Source organism: Hylaeus anthracinus, unplaced genomic scaffold (genome assembly GCF_026225885.1).
Source record: "Hylaeus anthracinus isolate JK02 unplaced genomic scaffold, UHH_iyHylAnth1.0_haploid 0, whole genome shotgun sequence".
NCBI lineage: Eukaryota > Metazoa > Arthropoda > Insecta > Hymenoptera > Colletidae > Hylaeus > Hylaeus anthracinus.
In genome coordinates, this window is record NW_026533254.1 from 25,202,817 (window position 1) to 25,217,735 (window position 14,919).

Genomic DNA, 14,919 nt, shown 5'->3' on the forward strand with positions numbered 1-14,919 from the left:
AAACAAAGCGTGAACTGGTACGAACCGAGTTCGCGATACATTTAATAACTTTCACGGCATTGTCTGGAATTGAAAATTTCTCGACGATCCTCTGCGGTAGTCGTGAACAATCAAGCAGCACGATTGCCTCTGATTGTCTTCAATTTACAAGTGTTTACTAGTCAAATCTGGTATAAGTTTGCTGTTCAATTCCAATATTATATCACGTCCAATCGTGTCCATTCGTCGACGAAATGCCGTACCATTAAACTTAATATTCCTGTTGAAAAAAAAATTATAGAACGTGTGGCACAACCTCACAACCAATCCTCAGATAATAGGTATGGAAGAGCAGCTTTCATTGGTCATCATTTGCACATCGTGTTCTCTTTTATTTTCATTAAAACAATTTAAAAAGATACTAAAGAAACATGTATTTAACGTTGCTCTTTAATAACCTCTTAATGATGTTTATCATTTTAGGAGAAACACATAAATTTGTTATTTCTAGGTGCTAGAGTATAACCAATAAGATTCTGTCTCAATCACGTGATTTATCTTGAATAATTCGGCTTGCTATATAGATAGATTATTATTACTATCGAAATAGAAAGATTTATACAGAAAAAGTAATTATAATAGCGTTAAACGACGAATGAACCGATTTAATTTTGTGTCTTTACGTTCCAATTTATGTAATCATAGTCACCATACGTAAATGTATGTACTATGTACGTACATACATAAAATTTCTTCACAAACGCATCGAACATATGATTCCCATTCAATTCCACATGCATCCACATGTGAGAGTAATCTCGATAATATACAATGAGAATAACCTACATAATAATCAGTTTCAAGTTCAACAATACCTCGAGTAATGTTACGTTTAAAAAGGAACCATTTTACGTTGCACATGCATTTATAAGATCGTTAATTAACCAAAGACAATAGAATAGACGTCATATGTCATTTTCAGAATGTCTGTCCTCGGTATAGGGTTACTTTTTGGCCTTTTATGCTTGGTAAATGGGTTACGTGAGTACGAAAAGAAAGATTTAATCAGTTTAAGAGAAGAAGTACGATCCATGTTCGATCACGCTTATTCGAGTTACTTAACCTACGCTTACCCTTACGACGAGCTGCGATCGTTGAGTTGCGATGGATTCGACACATGGGGTAGTTTCTCCTTGACGCTTATAGACGCATTAGACACCCTTGCTGTAATGGGCAATTATTCAGAATTTCGACGTGTAGCAGCGATCATAAGCGCCAGAGCAAACTTTGAAGCGAACATAAATGTATCTGTATTTGAGACTAATATACGAGTAGTCGGGGGATTGCTCAGTGCTCATCTTCTGTCTCGTAAAGCAGGCATAGATCTGGAACCAGGATGGCCCTGCAATGGCCCGCTATTGCGCCTTGCTGAAGATATGGCAAAACGGTTGATCGCAGCTTTTGATACTCCAACAGGAATGCCATATGGTACAGTCAATTTGAAGTATGGAGTGCCCGAAGGTGAAACAAGCATTACATGCACTGCTGGCATTGGTACATTTTTGTTAGAATTCGGGACTTTGTCCAGATTGACTGGAGATCCATTGTACGAAGAAATAGCTATGAATGCTATTAAAGCATTGCATTATTATAAATCAAATATTGGATTAGTTGGTAACCATGTTGATGTATTAACTGGACATTGGACAGCTCAAGATTCTGGAATTGGCGCGGGTGTTGATTCCTATTTTGAATATTTGGCAAAGGGTGCCTTACTGTTTCAAAATCCACTGCTAGCAACAATTTTTCATGAACACAAAGCTGCCATAGAGAAATATGTTCGTAGAGATGATTGGCACTTGTGGGTTTCCATGACTAAAGGTCAAGTGACCTTGCCAGTATTTCAATCTCTGGATGCTTATTGGCCTGGGGTACTGAGTCTCTTTGGCGAAATTGGAGATGCTATGAGATCAGTACATAATTATCATCGTGTTTGGAAACAATTTGGATTTACACCAGAATTTTATAACATTCCACAAGCAGAAGCAGGCACTAATAGGGAAGGGTATCCCTTGAGACCAGAGCTCATAGAATCAGTTATGTATTTATATAGAGCAACAGGTGATCCTTATTTAATACAAGTAGGAGTGGACATATTAAGAAGTCTACAGCACAGCGCCAAAACTATGTGCGGATATGCAACAATCAATGATGTCAGGGACCATAGAAAGGCAGACAGAATGGAATCTTTTTTCTTGGCAGAGACAACAAAATATCTTTATCTACTCTTTGATCTCGATAACTTTATTCATAACAATGGCCAGAAAGGAGAAGTTATTCAGACTCAGTGGGGCCAATGTGTTGTAGACGCAGGTGGTTACATTTTCAATACAGAAGCACACCCGATAGACCCTGGAGCACTGTATTGTTGTCGTAGAAATGAAAATTTGTTCCCAGATCAGAAGGCAAAATTATGGAAATTTGTTCCTGTAAATAATGAAAAAGAAGAGGAAAATACAGAGCACGGTATACCGTATCAAGATGATGTCAAAGATAACGATAACGATAAGCAATTGGTTAAAATCGTTAAATTATCTGAAATGCGACATACTTTTACAAACGAGGGAGAAAACAATCTTAATACAAATCCAATCAATTCTGTTCAGCCTATAAACGATAAGACTGATGAAATTACAACAGAGGAAAATAAATTAAGTACAAATGATCCAGTCCCAGAATCATTGAAAGTACAAGTTGTCGCGCCTCCCTCGGTACTTTACAAAGCTGACGATAGCGAAAGTATCGATACTTTCGAGGCATCTACCGATGGACACTATTCTGCCCCTGCTATAAGGAATCGTACGAAATCGTTTAAACAGACTGCTACGAAAACAATACGATTCGAACCGCAAATTCTACTAGAGAGTGTCAGAAAGAGGAATTTATATCCTACAAATGTTTCTGCAAGACTGAATTATCAGATTTTGTCTTGTCAATCTCAATCATTCCTGCAACGTATATCTATTATGGGAGAATTTTTTTAATGTTACTTGAAAGAATGTTGGACATTGAAAACATATGCTTTTGTTATTTTCAATAACCCTTCTTATTCGTTTTAATATATATTCGATATAAATCATTTTTGACGAATGTAAAGTAGCGTTAATTTAAAGGTTAATATTAATAGTATCGAGTTATTAATTATTATTTAGTATCGGGCTATTAACATAACCTAGTGGAAAATATGTCCCTAGTGACCCCTAGCGAGCATTAGGGAAAACATCAAGCTATCAATGAAATTTTAGTCACGTGACACGCTTTATTTACATTTAATTTCGTCAGAAATGTACAGTCACGTGTCACATGTAACATCAGAAAACCTCATTGCATTATTCATGTATCCCGAATGATCATAATACCTAATTATGTCATCTTTTTAATTCTTCTTGCTCGTTACTTACGTTAATATGAAAATTAAACCTAACGATCGTTTACAAGTATTCATTATTCCAATGACCTCACATCAATGTTAGCACGATGTTGATGTTCTGTCCAACCTGTGGCAACATGCTTCATGTAGAAGAAGCTTTGTCAGGTTTACGTTTCGCTTGCAACACGTGCCCTTATGTATTTAATATCGCGAGGAGAGTTAGCAGCCGTACGTATCCGAAGTTGAAGGAAGTGGACGACGTGTTAGGTGGAAGTGCAGCTTGGGAAAACGTAGATTCCACGGAGGAACGGTGCCCAAAGTGCTCTCATCCTCGGGCATATTTCATGCAAATTCAGACAAGGTCTGCTGACGAACCTATGACAACGTTTTACAAATGCTGCAATCCTCCATGTGGTCACAATTGGCGAGACTAAAGGTATCCTAACCATAACAATTACGCGACAGGAGGTTAGACTTAAGTTTAGGACATTCTACGAACATTTATTTACTGTTTACCAGCCTTGTACAAACTAAAAAATTACTGCGTCGAATTATATCTATAACTATTATTCGAATGATTCATCGAAATACGCGGTTAACTAAAGTGATACTACTTGCATCATCCTCATATTTTAACGGCAATAACAGATTTACCGTTTTAAAAATATAGGGTCGTTTTGTATGGGATGGAAAGAGAAATCAAAGTACAAAATTTTTGGGTTCTATGGGGTGTGCCATGAATGCAGCCATGGAACAACTAGAATACGTAGAATCATCTGAAAAACATTGGATCTGTAAAGGGAAAAGAAGCTTAGCAATAGCAGCTACGTTACTTAATCGAAATGAAATTGTAGCGATTCCAACGGATACGGTATACGGCCTTGCTGGTATCATAAATAATACTGAATCTATCAAAAAGCTGTACGAGATAAAAGGACGTAACGAAAAGAAACCAATATCTATCTCAGTTAGTTCTGTGGCGGATATAAAACACTGGGGTTATACGGGTCATTTACCACCTAATTTATTACCAGCGATATTACCTGGGCCATATACAGTTGTTTTGGAACGGACACCTGATTTAAATCCTTTTTTGAATCCAGGAATTTCTACCGTGGGCATAAGAGTTCCAAAGTTCAAGTTTATAAACTGTCTTGCAAACATTGTTGGACCATTAGCACTAACAAGTGCTAATTTAAGTAACGAACCAAGTTGTTTGAATGCTAATGAATTTGAAATATTGTGGCCAAAGTTGGGAGGAATATTCTATGATTCAAAACTATCAACTACCATCCGCGAAGTATTGAGAAAAGGGTCCACAATAGTTGATTTAACTTGTCCATATCAGTACAGAATTATACGCAAAGGAGTTGGAATGCTCTTTCTAACTAATATGTTAAGTATTTATGGACTAAAAATGGTTTGTGATTAATTGCATCACTGGTACAATTGTATTATTTGCATTTCAATGGCTAAGCAACATTTGTATCTTCAAAGATGAACAACTTATAAATTTACACATAATTTTAAGCAATTAATAAATCGTCTGATAATACAACTTATGGTTTATTTACTTTTACAAAAAGGATTCATATTTTAGTTGTAATATCTTTTATTTATTTAATCATCTGTGTCTACAGAGAATTCTCAGTTGAGAACTTCGATTTATTACAAATAGATCCACAAGGTAGCATTATTGTAACAAATGTTAAGCAATATTTTCTATCCTGAGATCTCTCTCTAATTAAATTTGTTAATAATTCATTGGTGGATACATCATTGCCAGTGCAAATCCTAACAACATCGTATTGTCTTGTTGACGAGATATATATCACATAATATTGTTGTAAAATATTATCCGTTTTATTGACTAAATAAATGTTATGAATGGTATAACATAAATATTAGACACAGTCAAAAGGCGGGCTAAGTGTTTAAAGTAAATAAATAATCACTTAATTTAAAGCGTTAACTTACAGTAACGAACTAACGAGAAACGAGTCAGTCGAAACAATAACATTTTAAGATTTTCTGCATGTTATTATGCCAGTCTACATGCACCTTCAAATATGTATTATTACTTTTCTTGTAAGTGCATTTACATACAAAATTTTTAATAAACTTTTGCGGTCACGATCACGAACCACTTAATAAAAATGATCGATAAAATGCATATAAACAACGTTGTTGAAACGAGACTACTATAAAAACAGTACTGTGTATGTGTCATTGTATTTGTGAATTTCTTTACATATGTAATGTATGTTTTTAGTAAATTTGCTAATAACTTTATTAGAGTTTAGTAATTAATTAGGCACATCAAATTGCCTACAATTACAAAGATACAATGTTTGAAACAGTGTTTTTTCAAAGTAGATGCGAGAGAAAATTTTTAATGCGGAAGGTTCTCCTTAAGAGTTTGATCATAGTTAATAAAAACGAATTTTACATATGAATCTCGGACGTAGAAGTTTGTTATTTTTATAGAAAAGGCGTCATCTTGAACTTAAAAACCACTGATTTAAAATGAGAGACTTTAAACTCCTTTCATAGAGAGATAAAAAGCCTGTACTGCGGAATCTTTTTTATTCTTCACACGGTATTAATTAAATTGATGGATTGATATGTGGAAAAGAGCACTAGCGAATTAAAAAATGGTTGGAGAATTTTTTCGAAATGTTTTCTACTGCGAGTTTCTGGACCTTTTTTCGATTTTTATATTCTAAAATGGTGATTGCGAGATTCTCCATGTCAGTAGTAAGAAAGTACATATAAGATAATATATGTATGTGTACATACATAAACGCAAAGATACACGCGAAGGTATTTACGTACCTTTGCATATGTATTATCTGCTACAACGATAATTCACATATCCGCTGAACATTTGCTTTCGTGTCTTTATCACAATACTGCGTTGTCAATGCAGCGAGTTGAATTAACTCACGTAAGATTGGTATGCATACTTTCGGTAAATAATTAATATAAGTATTAACACACACGCACACGCATAAATGTGTGACAACATAAGTGTCGTATGGGATATTCATGACTGGCCCTCTCATCAAACATCACTCAAAGTCCAATTAAACTTTTTTAGAATGTTTAACTCATCCCATTGTTATAGTATTAAATAGAACTTCCAAATTTCACGAACATACATATCATAGCTTCGCACATTTGCATTTCAATTATTAATATATCATGCAAATACAATTATCTGTCTTTACTCACTTTTAATGCTAAATTATAAATATTCTTTTTCTGTTTATAGCGTAAGTCAGTCTAATCATCTTTCGTAGAAAACACCCCTACGGAGCTTTTCTTACCTTCGCTTCTAAAAATTCCTATCAAACTGCTTCTCAACCTAGCGTAGATTTCTTTGCGGACTGTTGCTGTAAACTTTGTCACTAGACAACCAATCGCTGCCGTTGCAAATATTAAATTATAGAACAATACTAGTTTGAAGTTTCCAAGCCACTCGATGCGTCCAAAATCACCAAGCAAGTCAAAGTTTGTCATACCTGGAAAGAACGATAGAAGAATGTTACAAGTAAACTCGTCAACTATTTTGTCAACTCGTGTTATCAATGGGTTATAGATTTACCTAATATCCGTGATAACAGTGGCAATGCCGAGCTCAGTACAAGAAGGAGGGCACAATTTGCTATGAGATGCGTAAGAGGCGTGGAATGAAACCGTGGTTGAACACGTCTAACACCCGGAAGTGTGTACAGGCCTATCGCGCTCGTCGCTGCTAGATATAAAATGACCGCCACCTCGATGGTTGCTCCAATGGGGCCAAGCTTCGATAACGAACTGATGCCCAGAGTAAATTGCTAGAAGATTATATCGACGATTAATTATTTACAAAAATTTTCTTCCCTCGTACGACGTGTAATACCGAATCGATACGAACCCTGGTACTCAAAGGGAGTGCTTTTATCCCGATAAGTAGTTCCACTGTGTTTTGAACTGCTAGCAAGGCAGTGGCAGTGGAAAGCATAAGTAATGCTAGCATCGCCAAGGGATACAGCAAAGTACGTCGAACCCACCAGGTTCGTCTTTGCTGATCCAAGATCTTCCTCCGTTTTTGGATGTCTTCTAATCGTTGAGCCAATCCACGTTGCAAGGCACCGTTCCTTAGGCACATCAAGCTTGGATTCGCATTAAGGAGTTCATCGTCTTCGAGCATCGAACCACATGCTGGTATGGACATGGGCACTGGCGAAACATATGATTTTCCAGTTGCCTTTGCATGTTCTAGCCTAAATATACGACAGATGTATCAAGCGTTATCAGAGGAGAATTCATCGTATATATTTAAAATAATAATTCGAAGTAACAAACCTTCTTCGAATACAATCTTCCTCCAACTTATATGCAAAAAACTCTTCATCTAAATTTTTTAGGAACTGTGGTTTCACGAGAAACGAACCGACCACTCCAAATAACCGCACAAATCCCATCGGTGTACATACTGCAAGTAGCATAAATTTGTTTCTCACGATTAAAGAATAATGGATACACCGATCACTCTTCTAAAGAATAATACTTACGCAGTAACATAACAACTCCAACAAAAGAAACGCACGAGTAAAGGAAAGGCAAATAGTAAGTCCATAAATCTGTAATACAAGACGTCTTTATAATAGTGAACAGATATTTAAGATAAAAAATCCCAAGAAGACAACAACGAAACGCTTCAAGAGACAAAGAAAATATAAATATTTAGAATACTTACTGAGCAATGTGTGAAGACTGGACTTTTGGTAATCTATGAGCGCTGATAAAACATATGTCATTCCTAATACAAGCGCTCCAAGTAAACAAAGTACTGTCACAGTTTCATAAACTCTAGCCATTACACCCTGCAATTAATCATCTTCATCGATTAGTAAAAAAATCGTCAAAAAAGGAAGACGCTTCCTGTAAATTTTGTTTATACGAATTTACTAATCTTACCTTTCTATATCCAACAAATCCTTCCGATTCCGTAAACAGGTAGGCAAACGGTAGAAACACGAAGAGAGATAAATTTGAGAAGAGGAATACATGATTCCATAGACCTGAAGAAAATCGAAGAGTATTAAATCGAGTATAAAATCGAGAAGCACGAGTTTAAAGATTCCCGGTACCTTGAATGAGCGAGCTATTGAGCCATTTCACGTAATAGCTGTTTGGATATAAAATGAGGACCTCGTTGCTCGCGATGGAGACTGGAAGCAGCAGTGTCGCCCCAACGGAAACCGCCAGAGCGACGGTACATAACCAAAGACTGATTCTGTACACCGTTGCTTCATCCTCGTCCACGGAAAAATAATCTTCTCGATCTTTCCGACGGAATTTCGCGATTAACGCGTAGCTCGAAACGTAAAGGACCAAGAATAGCAGGAGAAATATCTGAAATAAAATCAATCGTAAACAAATAGCTGAAAAGGAAGAAATCTGCTTCTATTAGGTTATCCCAAAAGTTTCTTTCGTTTTATTAATAATTAATACATACACAATATTTTATGTTTCATGTTACATTACAAAATTGTGTACAATTCATTTCGCTCCATTACTGTTACAGCATCAATGTCTAAGAAATTAGATTGTCTATTTATATAAACACTGCCACAGAAAATAATTGAATGCAACTCACGAAAGAATCTTTTGGGACAACCTAATAAAATAATATAAACTCCCGACAAAGATAGCTTGACCTTTCTACACGATGAACGTGTTTAATGCGAGGAACTAGCAAGCTTGCAACAATTTTTATTTGATAGCTCCTAAGCCATGATAAGACGAACGAAGTAAACTAGATTATGAAAATGTTGCAGCTTTACAAGTGCCGAGAATTACGATCGCAATCAGCGATGGGTTAAGTTAGATCACGTTCAGTTGGTGATACGATACTACAGAAACGAATTTGTACATGTTTATTAACTCTAACTCTCGACTATAGCAAACATCCGAGTATCACTCTCACGTATCAAGCATGCTTGCATTAATTTTCCGTCTCCCCCAATTCCCCTAACTGCGTCACGTGTGTAACTATGTAGCGTTCCCTTTTAGACGATACACGAACAATGTTCATGATGGGAGCAGGTTATGGGAGCGAGTTTTTAAGCTTTTACACGTATGCGCTCGATAATCAATGGTAAACAAAAATGAAGCGAAAAGATCTATTAGTAAACATCATTCATTCGAGTTATCATTCGGACGAGAGTATTTTTAAGCCTATTTCGTACCGTAATCAGTAACGGCTCGGTTGGCACAGTTTATTTGACACGATTGCCACGTCATTCATTTACGAGTAACGTCGAAGTTTTCATCAACAGAAGGAGCGTTACACGAATGGCGTCTAAATTCGTATTTTTAGTAATTCAATTTTCGGAGTACGGATCCATCGAAATACTGTGTAAAAATTAATTAAAAAAGCTGTACAGCTATCGACATATCAAGAGCTGAGAACAAGAGTACTTCAGTTAGAGGTAATCAAGCACTCGAACTGTTTATGTATTTGCAGAGATAAAGCATTCGTGAACTGGTACTAAGTTACTTCTGCGTATTCCATTATACATTAAGTATATATTATTTTCTTGTCATAAATCGTGAAATATTTCAGTCTACAACTCGGATACTAATCGTTATCTACATAAGAATTTTCTCATTTTTACGGGAGCGTGATGCGATAAAAGGTTACGATTCGAAACTTGGCGACGAAATCGCCGAAGAAATCGAACGAATGTAATTGCGCGATATGCGCGAAGCAAATTTGACATTAACGAATGCCCGAACCATGCGATTCAAATAAATTCTGGCAATGTAATTTCCGGATACTACAGGGTGTCCCAAAAATGTTGGAGGTCCTCGAAAAGGGTGGTTCAGGGAGTGATTTGAAACAACTTTTTCCTTAGCGAAATTGTTGTCCGAGGCTTCGTTGAGGAGATATTAACGGAAAACGTCGACCAATCAGAGTGCGCGTATACTGTTGGAGCGGCCGCGATAGCGATGGCTACGCGCTAGGTAACCGCTCTCGTACGCGAACAAGTGACTCGACGTGCATCGAAGGACATTGACGCGGTCGCTCAGCGCGTAGCCTTCGCTACCGCGGCCGCTCCAACGGTATCCGCGCGCTCTGATTGGTCGGTTTTTTTTTTTATTAATATCTACTTAACAAAGCCCCATCCGACATTTTTGCAAAGGCAAAAGTTGTTTCAAATCACCTCCCGAACCACCCCTTTCAAGGACCTCCAACATTTTTGGGACACCCTGTATATTCTCTGTTTCGACCGCGGTCTTAAATTTAGTTCGAATAACCGTGCATGTATTTCACAGGGCGTAGCTAATGTACATTAATCGAGTGTTCGTGACTTTATAGATGTTACAACGTAATCCGAGCAAGATTTTATTTACGTAAAGCGCGTCACGCCCCTTAATTAAAACAAACGAATTTTCTATGTTTCACGGTGGAACTCGCGTGTCTTTGACCCGAGCAAGTATATTTTTAGCTTTTCTAGATCAAGAGCATCGCTGTTGACTTGTCAAGCTTAAAAGGTATTCCACACGTGACCCAGAACGAACGATTAAGACGTGTGTGTTTATCGCGCATGTTTGTTCACGGATGCGCTTTCAATGATGCGCTCAATTATTTTTTCTTGACACGTTGAAGCGACTTCAAATTTAATTATAATATTTATTTTATTTCTGCCTCACTTCGAAGTCTGCAGAGACCCTTCCGTTACATCCTCTTTACAATTAAAATCTTAAACTACTTCTTATAAACTATCCTTGTTCTACTCGGTATACAAAAATAAAAATAGACAAACGCACGCCGTATTGCCGAGAGAGAGAGAGAGAGAGAGAGAGACGCACCTCTCCTTTCCTCTCAAATTTAATTATGATAAAGAAATGAATTTCTGTCCCCGACAAACTAGTAATTTTAAGTCAACAGGTGAGAACTGTTAATATAATCGAGATATGTCTGCACTAGCCCTTTGTGGTCCCAGTCTGAACCCTATTAATAGTCCCGCCATCTTAAAATTAGAAAATCTGGACCCCAAAGGGGTTTCGAGAAACATTCCGTGGAAATTGATGCGACCAAGACTTGAGTCGCAGCGGTCGTAGACGCATCATGCTCGGTTGGAAACCGCTTTTTGCAGAGAACGAAGGTAGAAGGAAAAACCGGTCGGAGATCCGAAGTAATATCTGGTCAACGACTTCGCGTGAAAGTATTGGGAAACCATATTGCGAAGACCGTCCTCCGTCCGAGATTCTTCCGCCTATCGAATACCAGCGATTATCCAATTAAAGTCCGTTAAACAAAGTGTAACGAGTCAAGGTTAAAGAACGGTTCGAAATATCGTCACCGTTCATGTATATGTCGATGAAACCCGTCGTTTCTACGTATTTACAACTGCATCGCGACGAAAGACACGTAATCTTAATCTTTAATCCAATCAGCGAGGCAGATAACTACAATATATAATTTCGATTGTCTCGCGTACGCTTGGAACGTACTACGCTCTATATACGCAGAGCCACTATCTAGAATCAATACAGGGTGTCCGAAAAATGTTGTAACACCTTGGAATGGTAGGTTCGGGAGGTGATTTGAAACAACTTTTTCCTTAGCGAAAATGTTGTCCGAGGCTTCATTGTGGAGATATTAACGGAAAACACTGACCAATCAGAGCGCGAGTATGCCGATGGAGCGGCCGTGGTAGCGTACGAGAGCAGCCACCTAGCGCGTAGCCTACGCTCAACCGGCATACTCGCGCTCTGATTGGTCAGTGTTTTCCGTTAATATCTCCACAATGAAGCCTCGGACAACATTTTCGCTAAGGAAAAAGTTGTTTCAAATCACCTCCCGAACCTACCATTCCAAGGTGTTACAACATTTTTCGGACACCCTGTAGATTGGTGAAAATCATCTACAATCGCATCGAGACTACAGATCCACGCGTAAAATATCGTAAGGATTCAAGCCAATCGGTTAAACAGATTCGTGTTTACCAACAGGTATACCTAAAACGCCCCTGCGGTGCTTCGCTTACAACCCACGCCGTCGTAACACCACATTATCGTGACGTTTTTCGTTTGGCAGCTTTGCAACTCGAACCTCTTTTCGCGTAAAAATTACCGAAGCAAACACTCCGGATAAAAACGTTTTAGCGTTCTATTATTGTACTCAGCGTCGTACTCAGTACGACGGGTAACTGTACGCTTGTATAATTAACGAGAAATACCATCGATAATATTTAGGACGAACTCGAGTAATATTAGCAGCGAGAGAATGGAACAAAGCTTTAATATCACTGTAATGACGATTTCTTACTATTCTCGCGTATATCAAAAAACCATGATACAGATAAGAAATATCTGAAATTTGTATACCCCCTCGTTTCTTTAAATAGAAGTTCCATATCAGCGATCGTACGTGTCGGTGTTTATACCTATAGAATTTATTATTCTTTTTGCGGACACGTATGTATCTACGCAGATTCTTCGTGTTGACACAAAAGAGAAAACGAGTGCCTTATCGTTGTGTATTGCACAAACGATCCTACATCATTAGCTCTCTGTTTTCGAAAATGTGTACTAGCTAATTAAATCCGTTAGGTTGAGCATTTTAAAATTAATTTTGGCTGAACTTTACTTCTGGGCACTAAAAATTATTGACTTTTTTTTTTATACAATTCAGTAGATTTTGATAGCTAGATCACAAGAATGTAAGTTTTAGGCATAAAAATCTACTGAATGGTACAAAAAAAAAATCGATAATTTTTAGTGCCATGAAGCAAAGTTTAACCTTAATTTTCATTTTATTCATTTTATAAAATTCGCGAGAAGATAAAACTATACGTGTCCAGTGCTTGAACATACGTGTCCGTTAATCTAGGTTTAGTTCTTAATATATCAAGGATTCATTTGTAAGTAAAATAATTGTACAGACGACATACAATGGTAAAATAGATAGAGGGAGACAAAGAGGGACCTAGGTTCAAGTTAGTTCGATAACTTGAAGGTTAGAAACTTCGAACTGATTTTTGTCGGTGTTTAATAAAAGTCAGGGACAGTCTCGTTCCGTTTAATAATTGAATACTCGAACTAGAAACATTAAAGAGAACGGGGTGATCGCAGCAACGAAATTTCAAGAATCCTCGTTAATACGTGACGTCTAATAAACAAATGGACGGTTATAGTCGAAGCATTTACTCACGATGTTCTCCCGTACGGTGTTGTGAAACAGTTGTTCTCTGAGGTCTGCTTCATCTTCCATTTTCACCTATTTGTCAGTAAATTCTTTTCAGCTAAATGTACCGTTTTCGGCAGCAGCGACATTTTCTTATATCGGTAATCTTTTCACGGGACACACCATGCCAAGATTCTCACGAATTATATCCGTGTTCACTTCATTAACGAAGCTTCCGCTCGCCCCAAGTAATTGCACGAAGCTACGCCTTTTATTTCTGTGTGAAAAAAGTCACATTCCCGTTTCCTTGCTTCTCGTATTCTGTTCACGTAAGAACAAATGATGTTCCACCAACCCTTCCTCACGATTGCCAGACTAGCGCAGATGACTGCAAAACGCAGACTACTGAAAATGAAAACCATTGAAAACTTATGTGCGACGTTTAGTATCGCTGTGCCCAGGGCCGGTTTTAGCAATATTGGTGCCCCTTCAGGGGTATATACAGGGTGTCCTAAAAATATTGTAACATCTTGAAAGGGGTGGTTCTGGAGGTGATTTGAAACAACTTTTTCCTTAGCGAAAATGTTGTCCGAAGTTTCGTTAAGGAGATATTAAGCGAAAACCCCGACCAATCAGAGCGCGAGCATGCCGGTTGAGTGTAAACTACGCGATAGGCGGCCGCGCTCATACGCTACCGCGGCCGCCCCATCGGTATATTCGCGCTCTGATTGGTCAGTGTTTTCCGTTAATATCTCCTCAACGAAGCCTCGAACAACATTTTCGCTAAGGAAAAAGTTTTTTCAAATCACCTCCCGAACTACCCCTTTCAAGGTGTTACAACATTTTTAGGACACCCTGTATATCGGTATATTCGTATACCCGAAAAAATCTGGCGCCCTCCTCTAACGTCGGCCCTGGCTGTGGAACCTGGTGCTGGGTGCGTGGTGCCATCTATGCTTGTATCGTTGAGTATCTATTCTTATAGATGCGAAATCCCGCCATTTTTCGTGTCCTAAGCGCGCCTGAATTTAGAACCGCGAACTTCGTTCGTTTCGTCGTTAATTTTTCAACGATTGCATTCGATGAAATATGGAGGCGAATTTGATATTTTTATATATGTTCTTTCTTTCTGCAGAACAGTAATCGTTATACATAAGAAGTAATTTGTATAAATTCAGTGTCTTATCGTTTGTATCCTGTTGCAAGTCACGTTTTGCTTGCATAGTTTTTCTTTTCGTTGAATAAAACGTAATTACAGTTACAAATTAATAAACTATGAATGTGAACAATGTGATTGAACTTGAAACAGTGAAATAGTACATCA

General features: G+C 37.7%; 3 protein-coding genes across 3 annotated transcripts; 2 read left to right on the top strand and 1 right to left on the bottom strand.

Annotated features, from left to right (window-relative positions):
• Nucleotides 1–183: 183 nt before the first annotated feature.
• Nucleotides 184–3,056, top strand: LOC128894752 (ER degradation-enhancing alpha-mannosidase-like protein 2). Its single transcript, XM_054156724.1, has 2 exons — nucleotides 184–320; nucleotides 962–3,056. The coding sequence occupies exon 2, from the start codon at nucleotides 963–965 to the stop codon at nucleotides 3,021–3,023; it is 2,061 nt and encodes a 686-aa protein (XP_054012699.1). The 5' UTR covers nucleotides 184–320; nucleotide 962; the 3' UTR covers nucleotides 3,024–3,056.
• A 140-nt stretch (nucleotides 3,057–3,196) lies between these two features.
• Nucleotides 3,197–4,220, top strand: LOC128894764 (DNA-directed RNA polymerase III subunit RPC10). The gene is made up of 2 exons (XM_054156749.1): nucleotides 3,197–3,845; nucleotides 4,080–4,220. Exon 1 carries the CDS (start codon nucleotides 3,517–3,519, stop codon nucleotides 3,841–3,843), a length of 327 nt encoding a protein of 108 aa, XP_054012724.1. The 5' UTR covers nucleotides 3,197–3,516; the 3' UTR covers nucleotides 3,844–3,845; nucleotides 4,080–4,220.
• A 1,589-nt stretch (nucleotides 4,221–5,809) lies between these two features.
• On the bottom strand, nucleotides 5,810–14,007 carry LOC128894759 (protein Lilipod). The gene is made up of 9 exons (XM_054156736.1): nucleotides 13,623–14,007; nucleotides 8,548–8,812; nucleotides 8,375–8,478; nucleotides 8,154–8,280; nucleotides 7,969–8,037; nucleotides 7,760–7,889; nucleotides 7,329–7,677; nucleotides 7,017–7,248; nucleotides 5,810–6,933 (listed from the first exon to the last, which is right to left on the bottom strand). The coding sequence occupies exons 1-9, from the start codon at nucleotides 13,680–13,682 to the stop codon at nucleotides 6,695–6,697; spliced, it is 1,575 nt and encodes a 524-aa protein (XP_054012711.1). The 5' UTR covers nucleotides 13,683–14,007; the 3' UTR covers nucleotides 5,810–6,694.
• Nucleotides 14,008–14,919: the final 912 nt, after the last annotated feature.

What these genes read in the sequence shown, in the direction of transcription:
- LOC128894752 (XM_054156724.1), top strand. Translation starts at nt 963, where the DNA reads ATGTCTGTCCTCGGTATAGGGTTACTTTTTGGCCTTTTATGCTTGGTA.
- LOC128894764 (XM_054156749.1), top strand. Translation starts at nt 3,517, where the DNA reads ATGTTGATGTTCTGTCCAACCTGTGGCAACATGCTTCATGTAGAAGAA.
- LOC128894759 (XM_054156736.1), bottom strand. Translation starts at nt 13,682, where the DNA reads ATGGAAGATGAAGCAGACCTCAGAGAACAACTGTTTCACAACACCGTA. An exon ending in ACACCGTACGGGAGAACATC is followed by an intron (nt 8,813 to 13,622) that starts GTGAGTAAATGC and finishes ATTTTATTTCAG; the next exon opens with ATATTTCTCCTGCTATTCTT. An exon ending in ACTGTTATCACGGATATTAG is followed by an intron (nt 6,934 to 7,016) that starts GTAAATCTATAA and finishes CGTTCTTTCCAG; the next exon opens with GTATGACAAACTTTGACTTG.